The sequence below is a fragment of the Pyrgilauda ruficollis genome, unplaced genomic scaffold, assembly GCF_017590135.1.
Source record: "Pyrgilauda ruficollis isolate IOZ18807 unplaced genomic scaffold, ASM1759013v1 scaffold4, whole genome shotgun sequence".
In the NCBI taxonomy this organism is placed as follows: domain Eukaryota; kingdom Metazoa; phylum Chordata; class Aves; order Passeriformes; family Passeridae; genus Pyrgilauda; species Pyrgilauda ruficollis.
This window is the reverse complement of record NW_024525489.1, coordinates 22019206-22041992: the sequence shown is the minus strand read 5'-3', so window position 1 is coordinate 22041992 and position 22787 is coordinate 22019206. Positions and strand designations below refer to the sequence as shown.

Below are 22787 nucleotides of genomic sequence, written 5' to 3'. Positions count from 1 at the left end.
GGGGCGCGGCGGGTCCGCCTCTTCCATTGATGAAATTTAAATTGCTCGGGGTTCGCCGCCCGCCCGCCGGCCCGGGAGGGACTGCTCGGCGGAGGGGCAGCGCGGCGGGCGGGCGGGAGCTCCCAGCGAGGCCGGGGTCGCCGCCTCTCCCGCCGCAGCCTCCGCAGGGGCGGCAGCCGCGCTCCGGCCCTTCGCTGCCCGCCGCGGGGCGGAACCCCCCGAGCGAGGCGCTCCGTGTTGACCCAAGTGCTTGTTTATTTATTAAAGCGCGAAAATGTCGGCTCTCCTGAAAGGTAAGCTGACGCGCTTTGTTTTTCTCGGCCCCTCCGCCGCCCGTGCGCGGGGCTGCGCTGTGCTTTGGGTCCGCGCTCCCGGGGGCAGCCGCCGGCTGCGGTGTGCCCGGGCTGCCCCGGAGCCCCGTCCGTGATCCGGCGGCGGGGCCGGCCCGGCCCGGCCCGGCTCGGTTCGGTTCGGGCGGCGGGGCTGCGCCCAGGGCTGTGCGCGGCCAGGGGCTGGGGGATCCTGCGGGACCTCGCCAGCAAATCTCCCCTGTCCGCTAAACCGCCTAGTAAAGTTGCGGGAGGATGCGTGCCGGGGTTGAACATCTTCGCTTTTTTCCTCTTTTTTCTTTATTTTCCCTTTTAAAAAATTTATTTATTTATTTATTTCCTGAGGCTTGAGTGTGTTTTTGGCGTTTTTTGATCCCGGTAGGCTCCGGCACTCTCCTTTACTCCTCTCCGCGTGTGTGAGCGTTTGTGTGTACGTGGTCTGAGTTTTGGATTCCCTGTGAAACAGGGAACCAGCCCGCAAGAGGTCATTTGGGGAAGAAAAATTACTTTGGTGCATTGCCGTTGCAGTTTTCCTTCCCTGTTTTCCTATATTCCTCGTGGTGCGGGTGTGCTTTTTTTGTAATGAAATACATGCCTATAGGGTTCCTTAATATAAATTCACGCAGGCCTATCAACAGATGGAATGCTGCCTGCTGAAGGAGCACGAGTAGGTCGTTTGCTATACAAACTTGGGTGTTGCAGGCAACTGAGAGCCTTGGCAGGCTCTGGGAAATCACTGTCCATCACACACTGGTTGTCCAGGGCTGTGTGAAGGCATCACTTGTCTACAAATGCCCTGTGACACCTGGGCAGAAAGCAGGCAGCTGGAGGAGGAAAGTGTTGCCAGCAGGTTGCTCAACCGGCCACTCTGAAAGTTATCAAGATAAGCCCTTGTGAAGTTGATTAGGAAAATATATTGCTAATTGTTCTTTTTAAATAGAATTGGCTTATCTCGGACTACTGCTGAAGGTAGCCATCTTGCAGAGAAGTGCTGTTATTTCTGAAACAGAAAGCTGTAGAAACCTATGTAATGATCATAATTGGTTTTTAAAATATTACCAGATATTTGACAATCCTGAAAGCCTTAAAAAAAAAAACCCAAAACCGTCCACTGTTTAGATACTCTTTTGTCAAGCCAGTAGTACTAAAGCATGTTGTCCTGTCAGGTAATATTTTTAGCATGAGGATCATCTGCTAAACTGGGAAATTCAGCTGTAACACCTAAATTCTTGGTGTGTGCAGCTGGCGGGAGCAGCTTCCTAGGTTGCAAATTTCTGAGTTAGCTCAAGCTAATGTGCTCATCTGTCAAGAAGAGTCAGGGCATAAAGGTTTCACTTCACGTATGCTTCCGTCCAGCATGTGTTGGCAAATTTTGCCTCTAGTAGTAGGAAAATGTTTGTAGAGCCTGAGTGGGTATGTTCAGTTCTAAAATTCAAAGTAGTGTTTGTTAGCATTGCACATTATAGTGTGGGTATTTAAAGAGACAGACTTTTATCCCTGCCAGAGATAAAAATTGCCTTGAACTTTAAGCGGAATCATTGGAAGTTAAGGCATTCACTCTGTATCCTGAGCACAGAGTTCAAGGGTAGAGCATTTAAAGTTTAGCTGAGTGTTGTAACTTACTGGCCACCCTTCTTGGTTTTTATGCATTACTCTGGCTCCAGGGAGACCTCAGTGATTTTCTGCTGTAGGTCTTTCTGTATACTTACTTGGATTGCAGAAGTAATCACAATTCACAGCCCTCAGCCCAAGAGATTTCCCACTTTTTCATGAGAGAAGTTCTTGCTTGACTTGTCCCACAACTCCCTCCAGTGTTGCCTCCTTGTGCACATAGTACCAAGGCAGTAGTTCTTTTCTGAGTGGATTAATGAACAAAATTAATCAACCTTAACGTGTTCTCTGCTTTTAATGTATAATAAGAGGATGGACAGCAGAAAGAAAATATGTGCAAGCCCCTCAGTAAGAGGTGATCACTCTTCTGCTCTTGTGCAGTTTTCCTGAGGAGATCTGCCCCTTGTATTGTTTCTGGTAGTGTACAAAGTCCTCCTTTCTGTTAGCTTGCTCTGATATACCATGATTTGTTTTTTCACATGTCAGTTATAAAATTAGGCATCATAAACCTGCCAGTACTCTTCTGTGTGCTGTAGCTTGTGCTGTGAGGGCAGGGGCCAGGTTAGCAGTCAGAGCAGAGCACAAAAGCCTGCTAGAAATAACAGTGGGTGGGGGCAGGAGGGTTGGGGTGAAATTCTCCATGCATCAAACACCACCATGAACTTGACTGAAGTGCAGCCCTGTCTCTGCTGCTTGGGGGAACGCTTTCTACCAAAGGCATTAACGTGAGATATCCTGTGTGGTTGCTTTTGTAAAGCCGGGCGTTCTCCAAAGTCTCAGCTATGTGGTCATGCTCTTCTGGTCTGTGCTCATTTCCTGTGTGGGCAGGACCCCCAAGAGTCTTCCACTATCTTATCCCACCCTTTTCTTAAGTCTGATGAGTGTTCAAATACACTGCTTTCATAAAAGTGGGCTTAGGCTGAAATATGAGGCATTGGTTGCGAAATAGCTTGGAAGAGGCATTTCTTTTTAACATAATTTGGGATTTTATGGCCACGTGTATTCTTGGAAATCCCTTCCTCTGACTATCCAGCACCCCAGCCTCCCATCTGATTTTTAGAGGCACAGTAACTACTTTTCATTATGTCCTTAGGGAATTTTAGCCTGCAGGGAAGAACTGCTTTAAGATATGTAGTTGCACTGGCCTTTCAACTTCCTTGTTGCTGCTGGGTGGAAAGGGAAATCAGTCTTCACCCAGGCTGTTAAATTCAGCTGTAGTTTGTGTTAAAGGACTGCAGTTGTCTTTCTGCCAGCCAAAGGCTGAGATGTGTGAATACCAGCTCCTTCCCAAAAACTCTGAGGGGCAGCAGGAACAACAAGAGCCACATTCTCTCGTGTCATGCACCAATACTGCATTGGGGAGCCTTTACAGAGCGCAGCCCAATTCCTGGTGGTCATTTCCAAGATAAATGCTCAAAACCTCTGCCTCGCAGTGGCATGGTAGGAGTAGCAGAGCTGTGGCTTGCTGTTTCTCTCAGCTCTTAGTTACAGTATTCAGATTCTTACCTATGCAGAATAGATACTTTTCTCACACCAGGCAAGCACGTGTTTTTGTGGACTCCAGCCATATCCTTCCTCTCTCTTTCCCCATGGTTAGTGCTGTTAGCCCAATTATTATAATAATAATAATTGGGCTAGCAGCACTAGCCATGCTCTGCCTGGGCAGCTGCGTCCTGACACATTGGGTCTGGGTGAGGCTGAGGGGTCGCAGTAGTTGATAAATGTTAAATGCAAAGCCTAAATACCCCTCACTGCTGCTGAAGGGTATGGCAGTGGCAGCTTTGGCAGGCTGGGGTTCGGTAAGAGCTGTCCCATCCAGCTGCTGCTCTGTGTGCCTGATGCCTGGTATTGGGAAAAGCAGCAGGTCTGCTTTGCTTTCCTGCGAGGATTTTGGGGATCAAACGTGTTTGGTGTTTGCTCATTCAGTTTGTGAAGAACTTAGAATATTCCAGAAAAAAAAAGACCCTTAAACTAGGACGTTGTCACATGCTTACTTTTATGATGCCTTTTTATCTCTATTTGTTTGTGATGTTGCTTAGTCTCCAAGTGCTTTTTTTGTGGTAGACACAAGTCTTTTGGCTAATGTGAGCAGAACAAGCTTTTCTTACTTACATGGCAGCCCGGGGAGGCTGGCTGTGCCTCCCTCAGCCCCAGCGTGTTCCACAGCACGACTGAAGCTCTCTGCTGAGACTTGGGATTTGCAGAGTTCCTTACGAGATGTGTTGCATCACACAGGGAAGTTCAGATGTTTCACAGGCCGGCCAGAAATGAGAAATGGCCACTGTTGCTGTTGTTGTAGCAGAAGTGGTGTATTATAACATGTTGGGAGGATTGGAAACATGTGAAAGCGTCTCCTGGCAGTTGTTTCGGTGTGCATCACGCAAAGGGAGGGAATGAAGGGAGTACTTGTAGCAGTTTGGTATTAAGCATGAAGCTGGAACAGACCTCCTTGTTTTTCTGTAGGAAAAAGTGCTTCCTGGTGGAGAGCTGTCTGTGTTGTCACACATTTGACCCGGAAAGATATGCCTAGCAGGCTTTCAACTCTTACCTGCTTTTACTACTAAATGAAGCATTTGATTTAAAAAAGGACCTATTGTTCAGTGTACTGTTCATCTTGAGCTGGCGTTTTCCCGTGTTGCACCACACATGCTATGTGCACTGCAGCACTTGTCTGTCTTTTTTTTTTTTTCTCTCTCCCTCCCCTACCTGCAAAACAGTGCAGTCAGGAAAATGGCTTCTGTGGGCTTCAAAGCAAGGATTAGATACTGTCACTGAGGCTGAGGCTGTGGAATACTTTGCTTAGAAAAATAAAATAAAATCAAAATTGCATTAAAATGAACCATTTTTGGCTTTCTTAGGCATTCTCAATAGAAGAGCCTTTTAATGCATGTTCTCAATAAGTAGACTTTAAATGCAGGTTCCTCTTCTAGCAATGTTTTCTGTCAGTGTCGCTCTGTTCACTTGTGAAGTTCCCTCCTGTCCCTTTTTTGCACTAGTATTCAGGGTGTTTCTAAAATCCAGCTATATTTGGCAATACATCACTCTCTGTGTTACAGGGAAGTGATCACTCAAGGGATTTGGCAGAAATTAAATTAACTGAGGTCTTTAGAGAACATACTCAGAATGTCTTTTGAGAATACACTCACTTCCAATGCTTTCTGTTGGAAAATAAAGTTGTGTTCTCTCCTGGTTCTTTCTGCAGGGTGGACTTTATAGAATATTTGTGTATTTACTCTTTTTCATGTTTGTGGAGTTTATCACTCTCAAAAACAAAACAAATGCTGAAGTGATAGACAGCCCAATTTTCTAGGTTGCTTAGTAACTGAAATGCATGCTGTAGTGTGAAAATACTCATGACAAAGTAAGGGAATGTTTACTGGAACAAACAGAAGATCCTGTGAAAGTGCACTGTGTAAATAATTAAAGCTTATGTTTTTATTTGCTTGTGGAGCAGAGGGATGCCTTCAATCACAGTACTCTACATAACTTTTCAGTAAGAAAATTCTTATTTTTCACACTCCTACTTGCTAAAGTGTGTTGATGTGGTAGGATGTGACTTCTCTAGTAAAAAAGTGCAGTGCTGCAGATTTTTGGATACTTCTTGAGATGGACCATTGGCCCTATGGGGTACTTTTGAGTTTGGAAAGAAGGTTCATTATTCTTTGGCCCAGTTTAAGATCTGTTCCCCAAGTAACTAGGAACAAAAACTTTAGATTCCTGGAATGTTAGCACAGTGATAAAACAAGACTGGATTTTATGAGTTTATCAGTCTTTTTAAAGAAATTTGAAGGCTGTTTGTAGTCTAAATAAGTTAGTTTGGGGTTTTTTTTTAAATAATTTTCTTTTATTTTTATTCAAGATTTCAGCCAAGCAATGTCTCAAGCTGGCTCCTCACAGTTCCAAGAAGTCATTCGGCAGGAGCTGGAGTATTCAATGAAAGTAGAACTTGATAAGATCCTCGCGACCGCACACTCAAATGAGATAGAGGTAAGGAGCACTCAGAGCATGAGAAATGGGGTGCCGGACATTGAGGCAGACCTCAGAAAGGAGATAAATCACAGATTTCCAGGTCCTTATTTTTAGGATGTGCTCTGATCCTGTGTGGAAGAGTAGCCAGGATATAATGTCAGTAGGAGACTTTCGGTTCCCTCTACATTGGGTGACAGAGTTATTAAGTGTTTAATCACCTTTAGTTATTAAAGGTTCTGTGTAATCTTCAGTGGATTACAGAAAGGGAGGGTAAAGCTGTTATCTTAAATGTTGGGCCAAATTGTAATTGTTATGATTTTGACAGAAGACTTGTATATCCAAGTTGGTTTTGTACTCAAGAGTTTTAGTGAAAATGAGCTTTTGGTAACTTCTAGAATTTTACCTAAAGTTTAGCATGTCTACTTCAGTGCTAATGAAATTACTCTCGTGAATAGACTGTACATCAATTTCTAGAAATGCTTCTGTGATTGAGTAGGTGTGCATTGAATTACCAGCCTTAACTAATGCATATCTTCTTTGTAGCACACTAAAAAGGACCTGGAAGGATTTAAGAAGCTATTTCATAGATTCCTACAAGAAAAGGGACCATCTGTGGACTGGGGGAAGATTCAGAGACCTCCAGAAGATTCTGTAAGTTGTTATTAAGTGACAGTTTGTAAGGAAAATAAAACTGATAATTACTACTTAAGGCAAATGATGTATTCATCCATTGAATGGGTCTATCTGCCGTGGTTCTATAAAACCATGTAGGACAAGACTTTGGGTTCTGAGAAATAATTATTTGTTGACATATGTAGTATGTCTTCCTGAACATCAGGTTCTGCTTACCATATGTGTCAAGTTCTTTGGTGTTATTTTCTTAGCTGCTCTGGGAGCAGGGGAGCAAAATGGGACAGATGCCACCCCACCATTTGGTGCCTTCTCTGGAGTAAACCTGTGTTAGAGGGGATGTAGGGAGGACCTTTGTTGTTCCCATTTCCCTTCTGCCTGTAGAAGAGGGTTGCGCATCTCAGATGAGACCGTTTCCAGCAATCCTTTATGTTTAATAATTTGAAAGGGACATATGGCAAGTGGGCTGGGTAATAGAGCTCATTTAGCAACTTCTGTAACCTGCAGCAGCTCAGCAAAAGTGAGGGATCTGAAACAAGGAGTTGACTGTAGGGGGTTTTGGAGCTTGATTTTCTAATGTTGTCTATGTTGTTGTAACTTATAACCTGTAATTTGAGCTGCTGCTGAAAAAGCACTATGTATTTTTTCAGCACTGTTTAGTACTGAAATAAATACTTCCTATTAAACCTAACCTCGTTTTACTGATTCATCAGTGGCCTTAGGCTGTCCTTTGACTCTTGTGTAACGAATGGTGTGGTTGTGCTACAAATTCTTGCTTTTCCCAGCCTAGTGATCTTGGCATATTGCAGGAGTTCTGTGTGCTCCCAGGCCTGTGGTTTCTCTGAGGCTCTCTGTGTGCCTCAATCGAGGCTCTGTTCCCCATGAAAGGCAGGCTGTCCAGTTACTTCCAGAACAGATGCAGGGCTGCTCTATAAAGCGTTGAAGAATGATGCTGTTTTAGAGCAAGTCTAGGGTTTTTCCAAGGTTGAGTGTTTTCTTTTAACTTCAAAAACATGTGATGTCTCTCTTTTCTGTACTGTAACAGTGAATGAAGTGTTGCTTTGGAGGGAGAAGTCTGCCCTCAATGAAGAGGCCAGGGTGGGAAATTGGAGTTCTAGATAAGATGACTTTCAAGGAAGGCTGAAGAAAAGGGGATTTCTTTCTGTGTGGGGGGACGATAGGTCTTTTAAATATGTAAGAAGGTAGTTAGGACAATCAAAGGAATAAACTGTTCCCTGTGCCAAGAGAAGGGATTAAATTACAGAAGTTTGATGCGGGTGAATGGCTGCTTTGTGAAGAGGAAGAGCTGTTGTCTATTTTTCAAGTTTTGCACACCTTCAGTGGAAAAACTTACAAGTTCTGTAAAGGTCTGAAAGTAGCCAGGTAGGACATCTGGAGCAGATATCAAACTGGAGGTTGTGGTAAGGCTCTGAAATAGACTGGGGCATATTCCCAGGCATGGGGTATTCCCAGGCATGGCAAGCTGCTAAAAAAGAACTAACTTAAGGTCACAGAGGGCTGAGTGGAGAAGGGCAGAATTAGAAAGAGTTACTCTCTTATTTCGTTATGGGCTGTACTGCTCATTCTCAAATGTGACCCTGTGCTGTGTAGCAACTTTTGATGAGAGAGAGGAAGTTAAGAATTCTGCAAAACCATTGATCTGCATAATCAGGTGACTTCTGGTCTGATGAGATTTATGCATGATGGGAAATGAAATTTTGCTTCCTAGCATGAACTCTAAATCAAGTAATCATGCTTGTTGGTAAGTGCCACAGAAGAGAGCTAGGGCAAAATACCTGCTAACAAACTTCCTTCCATGCCTTCTTCACTTCATAGCAAATACCCCTTTCTTTCGGGATACTTGGACTTCCTGATCTGGCAGGACGTGGGTTTGAGTGCTTATGAAAACTGAGAGCAAAGTTAAATTTCATTATTTTTTTTTCTTTTCTCCTTTTTGCTGACCGTAAGATTTCTATCTCTCCCTGCTGTATGCACTCCCTCCTTTTTAATGCATCAGTCATGTCAGGGACATACTGTGGAAAATAAAAAGGGTTCCTCATAAGACACATTCCAAGGGACCTTCTCCCAAACTGTTCTTTACTGAGGAGTATGACTTAGGGAATTATTAAATAAAAGTTGATTTCCTAATGACCGGAATTACTAGTTTAGCTAGTATGGATAACAACAGTGTGAGCTTGTAGAAGGGGTGAAGAGGGATAACTTTTGAAGGGCTGCAGTACTGAGTTCTTTGGGACAGGTATCCATCTGTGAACACATATTTTGTTTGAGTTCTTCGGTTCCAATTGAGTTTTCTTTTCCTAGCTATAAAACCTCAGAGCATATTCTCCTCCTGCTCTTGTTAGAACAGCACAGGGTGTATAGAAGAAGTGTTTGCTGGTAATCTTGCAAGTGATTTATAATTGCAAGTGATTTATAGTTGCCTGTAGGGATGACCTTGTTTTATGAGGTGGTGGGATGCTTGGCTGCTTGGAGAATTTCACACTGCAAGGATCATGGCCTAGAAAGCACCAAATTCTTTGCAGGGTAAATTTATTTGCCTGTGATTGTTTTGGAGAATTGCTTTGCTGCTGGGAGTTCTGGCAAGTCTAATCTTCAGCTGATCCCCTAGAAGAGCAAAAGCATATGTTGAGGTATCTATGTGTCTCTGTGTGTATAAACACACAGACATACATGTGTATCTGTAAACAGAGGCACACAAAAAAACCTGCCAAAGTGTGGGTTTGTTGCTTTTTTATTTATTTAACAGCTTCAAAAAGTTCATGAATAGTTTATTGGATTTATAGGCTTTGTCTTTTAGGTGGGGAAGAGTGTTTCAGGCTTTTGCCCCTTGCCAAGGGACAGTGCTGTGCAGAAACAGAATTTCTGATGAGACTTCTGTAGGCCATCTAGTGTGTTATCTGTTGTATTTGTTCTCTGAATGTAGCTTCTGCTTCTTCCTGAAGACAAGTAAAGTCTCCTGTCAGCAAATTGAAACAGAAATTATTGCTTTGTAGTATTCCTGTTTTTCTCTGCAATGGGACATTTCATCCCTGACCTCCACATTTTCAGTGTAACAACTTATACTGGTGACAGTAACAGAAGACTGAACTTATTTCACACCATATTGGTAATCCAATGACTTGTTTTTTCCTTCCAGATGCTTTGCTTTCATATATCCAAAGGCTTACAGTGATAGCTGGCATAGTTAGGACCCATTACTGTTGCAGTCTCCAGAGAAGAAAGTACACTGAGAGTGCCAGTTAACAGGGAGAGGAGGTAAAGAATGTGGACATGGCAAGTGTAACTTAATCCCCTCGATGTAGATTACAGCTATCTGTTTGTTTGAATTGGAAGCAATAGCAAAGTCCTGCTGGGAGGCCTCTGAGAGAACTGCAGTGATCAAGTTAACCTCAGAACAGCAGTGCAGAACCTCATCTGGGATGTAAAGAGAGCATCTGAAGCAATGTGAGTGTGAAAGGAGCTTGTCTGTTCCAGCCTTTGTTTTTTTCTTCCCCAGTGGCTGGATTCGTGTCTGCTGCTTAGGTTGTCACCTCAGTGAGCTAGATCATGAAGGAAAAGAATGAATGTTATGCCCTTACTCAAAAGCTAAATATCTTCTTAATCTTCAGCTTTGGTAGCAAGTTTTAATGGTTCATAGAATCGTGGAATGGTTTGGAACAGATCTTAAAAATTGTTTTGTTCCACCCCCCTGCCCTGCACAGGGACATCTTCCACTAAAGCAGACTGCTTCAAGCCCTATTGAACTTGGCCTTGAACATCTCCAGGGATGGGACAGCCACAGCTTCTCTGGCTGACCTGTTCCTCTGCTTTACCACCCTCAGAGTAAATAACTTCTTCCTAAGATCTGATATAAATCTCTCCTCTTGTAGTTGGAAACTATTCCCCTTCTCCTATCCATATCAGCCTGTGTATGAAGTCTCTCTTCCTCTGTGAGCCCCCTCTAGGTGCTGGAAGGCTGCTGTAAGGTTTCTCCTCTTCTCCAGGCTGACCACCCCCAGCTCTCCTCACCCTGACCTCATGGGAGGGCTGTTCTCTCTCAGTCACCTCTGTGGCTCTCCTCTGCACTGCTCTAACAGGTCCACACATTTTCTGTGCTGAGGACTCCAGATCTGGGTGCAGCACTGCAGGTGGGGTCTCACGAGGGCAGAGACCTCTTAATGTGGTGCTATTTCTAGAACTGTCCCTTGGTGCTGAGTAAATGTTTCCTCAAACTGTAAGTACATATTAACTAATAGGGGCGTCCTCCTTTCCGGTCTGCCCACGATGACAGCCCCGATGCTCATTTTGTCTGTCTCTGACAAACTCTTGCAAGCCTCCTTGCAGTAGGAGTAGGCTGCTGGAATCTGTTAGTCAAACTCCCAACATTGCCTCATCCAGGCTGTTCCAAGAAATCACTTCTGTGACATTGGCTGCAAAACAAAAGAAGCTGCATATGTCATCCTAGAGCAGTCCCAAACCAGGGCTGCCAGACGTGTCTCAAGTGAGTAACACTGCAGCCGTGCATCTGTAAGACATGTCGTTCCTGCCCCTGGTTTTTCCTGGTTTTTCCCCATCAGCACTTAATTGTCAAGCACACAGTTCCAAACCCTTAGAGCAAGAATTGATTTTTATTGCTGTGGAGCGCTTCTCCAGTTGTGTATAGGCTTGTAGGTGATGAGGTATTTGTGCCTATTAGTGCCTGCACATGGCTGGAACTGCTGGATTGATAGCACTGGCATCCAGCAGTCCTGGTGCTGCAGCGTTCCTGCTGGAACTTGACTTTTTGACATTTGTTATTCTCTGAATTAAAGACCCTTCAAGATCCAGGGTTTTATTGCCAAGTTGATGTTTCCAATGCCTGTGCCAGAAGAAACTGAAACATTTAGTGAGGCTGAGTCATAAATTTTGTGCTGTAACTGGTGCAGCATCCAATGAACTGAGTCCTTGATGGAACTGTTACCTTCTTCAGGAATTCTACTTTAAACGTTCTGCAAAAGCTGGTTTCAGGCAGGATAGTGAAAGCATCAAAAGGTAGTTGGCACTTTACCAAAAGCAAATTATTTTTGAGGCAGTCTGGCCCTGAACTGAGTGTCAGACTCTCTGCTTTTTGTGAGTGATGCAAGAAGAACATAGCGAGACTTAAGGGTTGAGATAATTTTTTGGGATGTTCAGACAGTGTCATAATATCATGGATGTGACTCACATCCCACCCAGCTAAAGCTCAAGATGAGATGTTTTTAATCCAGGTACAAGTCTAATGCACTGACCTTGGAGTGGATGGAAGCAGTAAGTCTGAGTGTAAGTCTCTGTAGATCCTGCTGGTAGCAGGGTGTTCATTGAGCTTCCCGATGTACCTCCAAGACATTAAACCCGGGATTTATCATCTCATTGTTAATGAGAAGAGCAGTTGTTTTTCAGGGTGTTTCAGCCTGAACATAATCTGTTGACAAAGCACAGCAAGAGTCCACTTTTTGGTGCACTTCTGTTCCTGAAAAGTTCTTGGCAGTTTGGAAGGAAGCTCCTGCCTGTCCTCATGAAATGACAGTGATTGTGGTGCTGCTTTCTGTCCCAGCCATGAGACCTCCACGTGGAGTTCTTATCTTGCAATGTATCCTATAGGCTTCCCAGATCCCATGGGCAGAATTTCCCTGCTGTGAGGGATCTGCCTGATCTGCTGCCCGTGGTGTCCCGGAATGCTGGAATTGCACAAGCCTCCCTCTCTATCCCCGCATATCCCAGTAAGAAATATGACTCTTGTTCCAGGGCAGTGTGAATTTCCATTTGAACCCCAGCCCTTGCCCAAAGCAAACACAGCTCTGAAAACTACTCTGTAAGTATTTGGTTTTGGAAACCAGCTGTGGATCTTACACACCCCTTATCAGAATTAAAATAATGTTCTAGCAGCTAGAATGCTACAGCACTGGAACACCAGGGCTTTTCTTCAAAAGAAAATCTCTAGAAGGGCAGGCTAAAAGATAATTGTATTGATTCTGGTCTAACAGTTTTGGCATGATTCTTACTGTGGCATTGTTACCATTTGACTTAGGTGCTTTTAGTTAGGGGGCAGCAGTACCTAATGTGAGGCATACTGTCATTATGAGCCTGAATTTCCTCTCCATCATGAGCCCCAAATGTAGCCCAGACTCTGTTCCTAAACCTGTAGGAAACAGCTGTCAGTGAGGTAGAAGACTTCCTGTAAGGTCTGTTATGAGCTGGATGAACACATTCTGAAAAGAGCAGAGTAAGAACTAGGAACTCTCTTCCACTCTGTATCATGCTATCAGCAGAAATGAACTGTATCAGAGTTGTGGCTGGAATAAGAATCAGTGTAGACTGAGTTAAAGAACCAACATTTTCCCAAGAATGTTGCCTTTGACAACCTCAGAGGGCAAAAAAAAACAAAAAACTATGAGTTTAAGCTGCTCAGGGAAGGAAAGTTGTATGCCTTGCATGTAGAGCCTGGTTCTTAAATTGTGGCCTGACTGAAGGGGGAGAGGGACCATCCTATGGGGCAGTGAGTCAGATGGTCCCCAAGGAAAACCCCTGCCCTTCTGCAGGGTTGTGACAAGTGGTGTAACTGGCCTGACTTCTCATTTGAATGAAGCTAATGGTGCCTGGTGTCACAAAGTCTGTAGAACCTCTTGAGAAAAGAGGTTATTATATTAACAAACCAGGTTATTTGTATCATAACAAAACGGTTCTTGTAGACTCACTTTGCAGATGTTCTTTAGTGTCATAAGGCATGTGAATAAATGTGGGTTTTATCACCAGACTGTATATTTTGAAAGCTTTTAGAGAAAGAAATTTCTTTCAGAATATCTGACTGCTGGGTTTGTGGGGTTTTTTTTCTTGTTCGTTTGTTTTCCCAGATCCAGCCCTATGAGAAGATCAAGGCCAGAGGCCTGCCTGATAACATTGCTTCTGTCTTGAACAAGCTGGTGGTGGTGAAGCTCAATGGTGGCTTGGGCACGAGCATGGGCTGCAAAGGCCCCAAGAGCCTCATCGGGGTGCGGAACGAGAACACCTTCCTGGACCTGACAGTGCAGCAGATCGAGGTAATGTCTGAGGAGCTTTGCTCGCTGCGCTGGAGCAGGGAGGACATTGAGCTGCTCCTGTGTGGCTTGTTAACAGGGATCAAGTGAGGCTTGCCAAAAGAAAGAGAGGGAGATGAGGTCTGGTGCTGGGGTGAAGCAGAGAATTCCCTTGGGAAGAACACACATGAGAGGGACGGTGCAGTCAGCGACTGAACTCTGTGCCCCTCACATGTGTTAGCACAAGTGTGATCCAGCCTGTGCACACCAGCCTGGACAGGGGGGTCGTGTCCAGGAACACAAGCAGTCACACTGTAGAGCTTGTCTGGCCTGGATAACTCCTGGGCTTGTTTCCGACTCCTCCAGCTGCAAGTTTATCTTTTCAAAAAAGGGATTTTTTATGTGTGTTAGAACAAAGCTTTTCACAGCAGCTCCAAGTTCCTTCATGCATTTAAACTCTTGCACTGGAAGAGATTGTTGGCATTTTCCTCTGAAGAAAGAAGAGCAAAAGAGAAGAACAGCTGCTGGTGTTGGGAGAGGACATTTTGGCTTATGTTTTTAATGCTGAATATTCCTCTTAGAGCAGATAATGAAGACAGTTATTAGAGTAGGAGGTGGGGTGTGCCTGCTCCCAGGTTTCTGGAGTGCCAACAGTTTTTTCCTCAGTGTGATGTTGTTTGGAGTGGCTCTCCCATGTGTGTTAGATGGTTCTATGGCAAACTCACATTTACATCCAACTGATGCAGCCCCCTCTCCAAAGCATCACTGTGGAAGTCTCTGACTCCACCAAAGTGTAATGACCCCAAATGCTCCAGCACAGGAGGCTGAGCAGATACACAAAGCTTAAAATTTACACAAGGGTCTCTCTTTTCCCCCTGCACCTTCTATTTTCAGTGGAACTGCTGTGATCTCCAATTTTTTTGCCTTTGTTGTGCATGTGGAAATGCTCTTATATATTTCAGCTCCATGCTATAGATAAATAATTAACATGGTGACATTTCATTGATTATGTGCTCTTGATACAATTGTCCATCTCTCAGTCTGCTAAGAAAACGTGGAAGTGCTTCCTGTGCAGAGACAGTGTGGCAATGTCACCTTGACAGACTGCAATGATTTGATGGAAAACATGCCTTTTGTAATCAACTGTAGCTAAAACTTAAAGTGACCATTTTGTGGCATTGTGGTTTCAAATTTTAGACCATAATGCAGGTTTAAAAACAAAAGATTCACTAATTAAAGGTACATTAATTAGTGTGGGTCTTATCTTTACAGCTAAAAAGGATTTATTTTCCTTTACCTGATTGATTATTCTTTTTGTAGCATAAGTGCATCTCTTTTTTTTCTCATGCATTATTTCCAGTCTGTTTCACGTAATTTCTTTCTCCCAAAATCTCAGGTGTCAGGAGTTAAAGCTAATAATACATGCTGAATTTACCATTTATTTCCCATCTCAGCATTTAAACAAATCCTACAACACCGATGTTCCTCTGGTTCTCATGAATTCCTTCAACACAGACGATGACACAAAGAAAATCCTGCAGAAATACAGTCACAGCCGTGTGAAGATATATACTTTTAATCAAAGCAGGTATCAAAAGACTTCTCCACTTGGGGTAGAAGGAAACGGCTTGTTTCTCCACAGTCCCAGTGGGGTGGATTTGAGTTTGAGGTGCTGGGGTGGCAATGGTCTCTTCTGTACCTATGTTCAGTCTCTTTCGGGCCTCGTGCTGACACTGAAACATCAGGGGGTTGGGCAGAGTCAAGGGCAATGTATTGAAACTGGGGAGAGGGAGTTTGTGGGCCCCAGTTTCTAAGAAATGTACAAACAGTGGTGTACTGGCTGCTGGCCCCTTGATTCCTGAATTTGCTGTTAGTATCCTTGGCTCTGGAGGGAGACAGACCATGCTTCCTCAAGAGGAACAAACTCTAGTCCAGGTGGCTGTTGGGGTCACAGGGGTGTTTCATATGCTCTGCACCTGCCTGTCAGAGGAAAGCTGGTTTGCAGTGTGGCCTGAGAACTGTGCCTTTACATCCTTCAGTAGACTGCATTCTGTAGCTTCTCAGTGACAGCTCAGAATGTGGGAGGGTCTTTCAGTTCAGAATACTCAGGAAAAGCACACCTCCAGAAGCCCATGGAGCTGCACCTTAACTGTAATATTTTTATTTGATGCTAGTCTGACACTGGTGAGGATGTAACAAGACCCATTGTCCTCACAGGTATCCCAGAATTAACAAGGAAACTCTGCTGCCAATAGCCAAGGATGTCTCTTACTCAGGAGAGAACACGGAGTGCTGGTACCCCCCAGGCCATGGAGACATCTATGCCAGCTTCTACAACTCTGGGCTGCTGGACAACCTCATTGCAGAGGGGAAGGAATATATTTTTGTGTCCAATATAGATAATTTGGGTGCCACTGTGGACCTTTACATTCTTAACCACCTCATGAACCCACCCAATGGAAAACGCTGTGAATTTGTCATGGAAGTCACAAACAAAACCCGGGCGGATGTGAAGGTAAAGGGAGATGGGTGAGAGTCTGAGTGTGTTGGTGGCCATCTCCAGCCTCCTCTGAATCCATGGATTCAGGCATACACCCAGTCTCCTCATAGCTATTTTAGGCACCATTTAACACATCAGCTCAGATCTAATTTGAGATGCACAAAATCAGCAAGTTTAGGAAGTTGTAATTCATGGAACAGATTTGTGCTCTGGGCAGCAGCAGATGAGGACAGTCTGGGCTGGCATGGAAGCAGGAGGGATTTGTGCAGGGTGCAGGTCACAATCTTTGCACCTTTGCAAACTGTCACCTATACTGGGGGCAGAAGCTTGAAGCTGGAAGCTTGAAAACAGCACTGAGGGCTGGGATGCAGCAGTTGTGTCTCACAGAAAACTGCCTGAGCCACTTCCCCACCCTGCATTGCACAGCTCTGTGTGGCACAGCTGCCCACCTGCCCTAGCCCCTGGCTTTGTACAAAGTCCAGGAGTGGCATTTCTCAGAGGTTTATGGCGTGTGTCAAACACTTCTGGCCTGCAGTAATTTGTTCTGCTACTGTGCTCTGCCTCTCTTCTTTTGTATGTAAGAATGAGGATTTGGATTTTCTCTGTATTAATTAGGGAAGCTCTGACTTAGCCCTATAAAAGCACAGCAATGCACTGTAAGAATACTTAGATTTAATTTAGCTTTTGTTCCATCATCTAACAAAGTACTGCTGAGGGTGATTTTTGACAACAGCAGCATTTGCAAAATATTCTCAACAGCCTTCATTAAAGGAATTTACTGTCTTGGAGTGCTGAAATATGATCATTGGACAGTCCTGACTGTACTTTAAACATGCTCTATAATTAGTAACCTGGTAGCTGGTTACTAAAAACAAGAAATGTGTTTTCTCTGGGGTTCAACTTCAAATGCCAACAGACCAGTGCCTCTGCCTGTATTGAGGAGATGATTTCTCTGGCTTCTCATGAACTTAAACCCTCTCACTTGCCCCTTGCAGGGTGGCACACTGACGCAGTACGAGAACAAGCTGAGGCTGGTGGAGATAGCTCAGGTCCCTAAAGCACATGTGGATGAATTCAAGTCTGTGTCAAAATTCAAAATATTCAACACCAACAATTTGTGGATTGCTCTGTCTGCAATTAAAAGGCTGCAAGAGAAAAACGCCATTGACATGGAGATCATTGTTAACCCAAAGGTAATCAGCTGGCAAGGGTTTAGAGGACACTGACCCAAACAAACTTTTAGTTTCTGGGTGGGTAACAGGCACTGCTGCCTCACAGAGCCAGACTGGGGTTCCAGTTCTGAGTGCCAGGACCTGCTCCGTGTGTTCACGTGAGTTTTCTCTTCCAGACTCTGGATGGAGGCTTGAATGTTATCCAGCTGGAGACCGCAGTTGGTGCTGCTATCAAGAGTTTTGAGAACTCTCTGGGGATAAACGTTCCTCGTAGTCGTTTCCTGCCTGTGAAGACCACCTCGGATCTCTTGCTCGTGATGTCCAATTTGTACAGCCTTAACGCGGGGTCTCTAACGATGAGCGAGAAGCGCGAATTCCCAACAGTGCCTCTTGTCAAACTGGGCAGCTCCTTCACAAAGGTAAACACCTGGTGTTCAGCTCTGAATGAAGATACAGCTCATAGCAATAACTGAGTGAAAAGTGAGGTTTACTTTTACCTCTGCACACCTGGGCCTTCCCTTTTGCTCTTTGTGAAGGCTGTGAGCATACAGGTATTTGCCGTGCATGTTGGGTGCTCCTGCAGCCCTCAGCTGAGCAAGGGGAGATGAGCCGCTGTGTGCGCTCCCCAGAGCTCACCCGCCCTGGTGGGCAGCCCCCCTACTGTTCCTCACAATTGTTGCTGAAAGAAATCTCAACTACAAAGTAGCAACTTTTATATTGATGCAGATACAGGTTATAGGAAGGTTCCCGAAGAGTATCAGAGGCTCCTCCCACGCTTGTCTCAGTCCTCAGATGGCTTTAATACTGTCTTTTATTTTCTCTTTCCAAAAGGTTCAAGATTACCTGCGGAGGTTTGAAAGTATTCCAGATATGCTGGAGCTGGATCATCTCACGGTTTCAGGTGATGTTACATTTGGGAAGAATGTTTCATTAAAGGTGAGTGTGCGGTGGGGATGCTGCTGCAATAAACATGACTGATCTCTGCTCCTGGCAATTGATCCTGAGGCAGTGCCTGTACACAGAGTCCATAGGAGCACTCCTGGGAGTTGGGTAACTGGCCCAAAGATGGCAGAGGCCATGGCTAGCCAGTGCTCCTTGTGATGGAGTGCAGGATGTTGCTGCCAGAGCTGCTGCTCCATGCAGGCCCAGGCTGAGAGGAAGTTTATTTATGAACCTTGAAAGCACCACAGACGTCACATCTCTGTTCAGACACTGCTGCCACCTCTGTCCTTTGGCTCAGTTCCAACTCCTTCCCACGCTGGCCTTACCACCCCTTTTCAGGCCCTTTTGCATCGCTTTGGGGCTCTCGATTTATTAGTAAACGGTGGAGCTGAGCAAGTTTGTTTCTCTCAAATTCTTCCTTAGGATCTTGCCTGGCAGCACCTGCAGTTCTCTAGGGCAGTTTTTCAGCTGCCAGGCGTGGAAGGTGGTGCTGCACCACGTGTCACAGGCTCAGGCTGTAGGCTCTGAGCTGTCCCTCTGTTCCCACATTTGCTGTTCAGCTGGAACAGGAGCCTTCCTGGGACACACTCGGGGTGGGGGTAACATTTTTCCACTTCAAAGCAAGTAGACAAGACGGGGCCCTTAGAGTAACCATGTCTTCAACTAAGTTACCAGTTCTGCTTGTAGGCTGATAGGATCTAGCACGGTAATTAGAGAGGTTTCAGTAATGCTTGTTTAAAACCTTTGTTCAGGGGGGGAAAAGACCCCCAAATGTGTATGCAGAAACAATGCTGACACTTAAATGCTCCTCCAGACAACCTATTCCTTCCTTCCATGTCAACAGGTAACAGGTTTCTGAACCCTTGTTTTCTTTTCTGTGTTCCCAGGGAACAGTCATCATCATTGCAAACCATGGTGACAGGATTGACATCCCAGCTGGAGCTGTACTAGAGAACAAAATCGTATCTGGCAACCTGCGGATCCTGGACCACTGAGTCCAGGAGAGGGCACGGTCAGGGCTGGGGCTGCTGTGCCCAACCAGCCTCATCGAGGAAGAACCTTTTAAGCATTAGAAATCTAAGTACACAGAGGGCCTATGCTTTGTCATCTTCACAGTACCCTGCAGTATTAATTTAAAATTAATTTCTCTTGCTTATCTTTAAGCAGCCACATAAGCGCCATGGATGTGCATAAGTAATGCTTCAGTCCTTAAAGAGATTCTGTAACTCAGTTAATATAACCTTGAAGTGCAATACTGTTTGTCTTGCGGGAAGATGGACAGATCCTCTTTGATAAGAAGTTCAGAGGCTCGCCTCGACCATGCAGTAGTTTTGAATTGCTTGTAACTGCAGAAATAAAGCTGTGAAGCAATACATGTGGGACAACATGGTTGGCAACTCCTGTGACGTTTTAGGAAGGCACAGTTGAAAACCAAAAGTTTCACTACTGCTAAACAGGCTCTTAAAACCCTGTATTTCATGTGCTCACAACCTGTAGCCCTCTTCAACCCCCCCAAACTACAAGTGGGATGTCCTGTCCCAGTTGTATGTCGAGGTACTGGGGTACGGCTGTCAATACCTCCATTTCCGTATTGTGAGAGTGGGAATCATCCGTGTTCCAAACTTGCCCAAAGAATCCAATACTTGAGAAAAATGCCTCAGTAGCCACGTGTGGTGTTTGCTTTTTCACATCCCATTTAAGACTGGATCTCCTGTTAATATCTTAATCTTTGATCTGCCCTCTTTTTTCAATAAATGGATCACGTTGACTACACCTATGTTCATATTGTCACAGCCATGTATGTTAATTTATCTTCTCTTGAGTTTCTAAATTTGTACAGGAATAGAAATCCCTGTCCTGATCACTATTGATTTCTTAATGTTTCTCTTGTATTTACATGCAGACGACTTTATTTTATAAGCTTAGTATAACACTGGTATGTATCATTAAAGAAGTTGGTCTTTAAAAACAACTGTGATTTTAGAGCTTTATTTTGACTGACAATGAATGACACATGTTATGCTACCAGGTCAGCATGCCTGGCTGAGGGCACCACAGGCACACACACACTGCAGCAGAGACCATTCCATCAGACATGATCATCTCAGGGTTAGGCACTCGACTGGGGTCAGGTACAAGGGGTGAGGTGAGAAACGCAGGCACTTGTACTGAGTACTGGCAGCCTCCAGTCTGTTAAAGGTAGGATTAAAAACTCCAAAAGACATGGATTTCAGCTTCTCTCTCCTTAATGGTGCAGCCTTCTATAAGCAGCCTAAAAACTTCAAAATTCTTCCTGCCCTGTTCTTTGTGTCCCTGTCCCTCCCCTCTGGCAGAGGCCTTGGGCAGCTGGAGGTGGCCATCCTTACACCAACCTCTTTCCCACCTTCCAGTTCCCCCAGGAGCCCCACTGCTACCCTGTCACTGCTAAGGAGGGTCAGGTCACTCCTCTCTCCCACAGGAAGGGCTTTGAGGAACTGGCCCTTGCTTTAGAAAATGTTGTCTTCAGATTTTAGGTCCTGAGAAATCCCCTGGAACAGGACTGCTCCCTAACAAAGCTGAATCCTATATGCGAGCAATCAAAAGACATTTATTTATATAAAGTTCTGTAAAAAAATAAATTTTAGAACAGCATAGTTTCATAGAGAAAAACAGTTTCTACAGAGTTCCAACTGCAAGATTTTTATATTGTACCATCATTAAATAAGGTGGGACACCATGTGAATTTCATTGCACTAGAAGAAATGCAAAGCATCTTTTTAATATAAAGATATACAGAGCATTCTAGACAACTACAGCTGTGTTACAGCTATGTGTTCTTTTGGATTTGGTCCAAAGAAACCTGAGTCTGTTTCCAGAGAGAATGAAAAAACATTGCACAGACAGCTGATCACTTGTTTCTTGCTGAAGGACACTGGAAGGGTCTCCCTGCAGCTCCCTCTGAGTCTAAGCTCCCCCGACTCTCAATCCTGCCCTTTCTGGGGCTCTGGGCTCAAGTATTCACCTCACCGTCGTCACGCTGCTTAGAAGAGAGTCAGTCTGTTGTCAGAGCCAAGTGACTGCTCCCAATGGATTATCACCTCTTCTGCTCCCAGATTTCAGCCATGTTTAGATCTAAGTTGTTAAGGCCTTTCAGAGCTTGAAGGTTTCCAGTGTAAAAAGCCACATCTGAAGTAACCAGCCTGCAGTGAAACACACAAGATTAGAATGTGACCCCATCACATCCACCTGGAGTGCCTGGACAAGCAGACAGGGTTTGTCAAGGACTTTGGCACAGAATTGCTACAATACACGTTCAAATCCTATGCCTGGATTAGATATTTTAAGTATCAGTTCAAAACTCAATGCTATGGATGTGGTTTATTTTACAGCAGTGATCATCCATAACAGGATTACTGCTGGGTGTAAAACTAGTTCTAGGGAAGGGAGATCAAACCATGAGTTCAGAAAACTCAGCAGGAATTAGGCATTTAAAACTTCTATTCTCTTGCTGTAATCCCAGGCTTATCTAGACTTAAACCCCCCATTCCATTCCAACTAAGAACATTAATTATTGCAACATAATTCTGTATTCTAGAGGGTAATGATTCTATGATTCTAGAATTAATGTAAAAAGCAACTGAACAGCACAACAACTGTATTGTTTGTTACAGTTTATACAAAATTGAAATCCCTCAGATACTGTTGAAACATGTCAGGGATCATGATGCTTCTTGCTAGCAAGATGTAGGAACAGAAGCTGCATTTACATAGCAAAAAAGTTAACCAGGATTCACAGACCTGGATTTTTACTATTATTACAGAAACAAGCAGGTTAAACAGAATGAGGATGAGGAGTTCATGTTAAAAACCTGGTCAGTGAAGACTGCTGGAACAACATCAAGTGCCATCCAGGTTTGATGTTCCCCCTTCTCAAACAGCCCCAGCTCCCTAAGAGATGTGTCTGAAGTACAAAACTGCTGCCACCAGACAGTCCTGAGCCAGCTGAGACCTCCTGACTGCTGGGAAACACCCTCAGCAGGTCACCAGGAACACCTGCCCCAACCCTTCTACCCAAAAGGGATCCAGGCCACGCAGCCACAAGGACAGAGCTAAACCAACAGCACAGGATGAAGACAGCACCGTGTTTGGGACTTGGAAATCCCAGTGAGAGACACCCTGAGCACACCCAGGGCCTCTCACTTCAGCTGGGGCTGCAGTGGATACTCTGTGAGCTTGGTTACAAACACCTTCATAAATACCAAAGGCGATGGAATGTCACCTTGCGAACACACCATGAGTACAGAGAATCAGTTCAGATAAACTCTTGCACAAAGTAGGAGGAATGCACATAAACAGGAGAAGCAATAATAAACTGGAAAGGAACAAAACTTTCATTCCAGTGACATTTGAAGCATTAACAACTTTCTTCAACTAATGCAACCTAAGACAATCTTTTCTTGCATGTGGGTAGGTCCATGAGTTTCATTCACCCTTGCTACACTGCAAATGCATCACTGCCCCCAGGTCATCAGGAACAATTAAAAACTCCACTGTTTCAGGAGACAATCCATCTGATAACAGAATTCAGCCTGCAAGAGGCTTTTCCTGTGAAGTGGGGACAGCA

The 22787-nt window shown here is 44.6% G+C and overlaps 2 protein-coding genes across 4 annotated transcripts in view; one reads left to right on the top strand and one right to left on the bottom strand.

Annotated features, from left to right (window-relative positions):
* The first annotated feature begins 41 nt into the window (after positions 1 to 41).
* UGP2 (UDP-glucose pyrophosphorylase 2) lies at positions 42 to 20156 on the top strand. The gene is made up of 10 exons (XM_041477277.1): positions 42 to 293; positions 5800 to 5927; positions 6453 to 6560; positions 13409 to 13594; positions 15025 to 15158; positions 15788 to 16085; positions 17066 to 17263; positions 17419 to 17661; positions 18074 to 18178; positions 19072 to 20156. The coding sequence occupies exons 1-10, from the start codon at positions 275 to 277 to the stop codon at positions 19177 to 19179; spliced, it is 1527 nt and encodes a 508-aa protein (XP_041333211.1). The 5' UTR covers positions 42 to 274; the 3' UTR covers positions 19180 to 20156.
* VPS54 (VPS54 subunit of GARP complex) overlaps positions 20077 to 22787 on the bottom strand; it is a 48086-nt gene continuing 45375 nt past the window's right edge. For all 3 annotated transcript variants that reach the window (XM_041477274.1, XM_041477276.1, XM_041477275.1), the window contains one exon: positions 20077 to 21363. In XM_041477274.1, the coding sequence (XP_041333208.1) occupies positions 21258 to 21363 (106 nt within the window). In that variant the 3' untranslated portion in view covers positions 20077 to 21257. The remainder of the gene's footprint in view (positions 21364 to 22787) is intronic.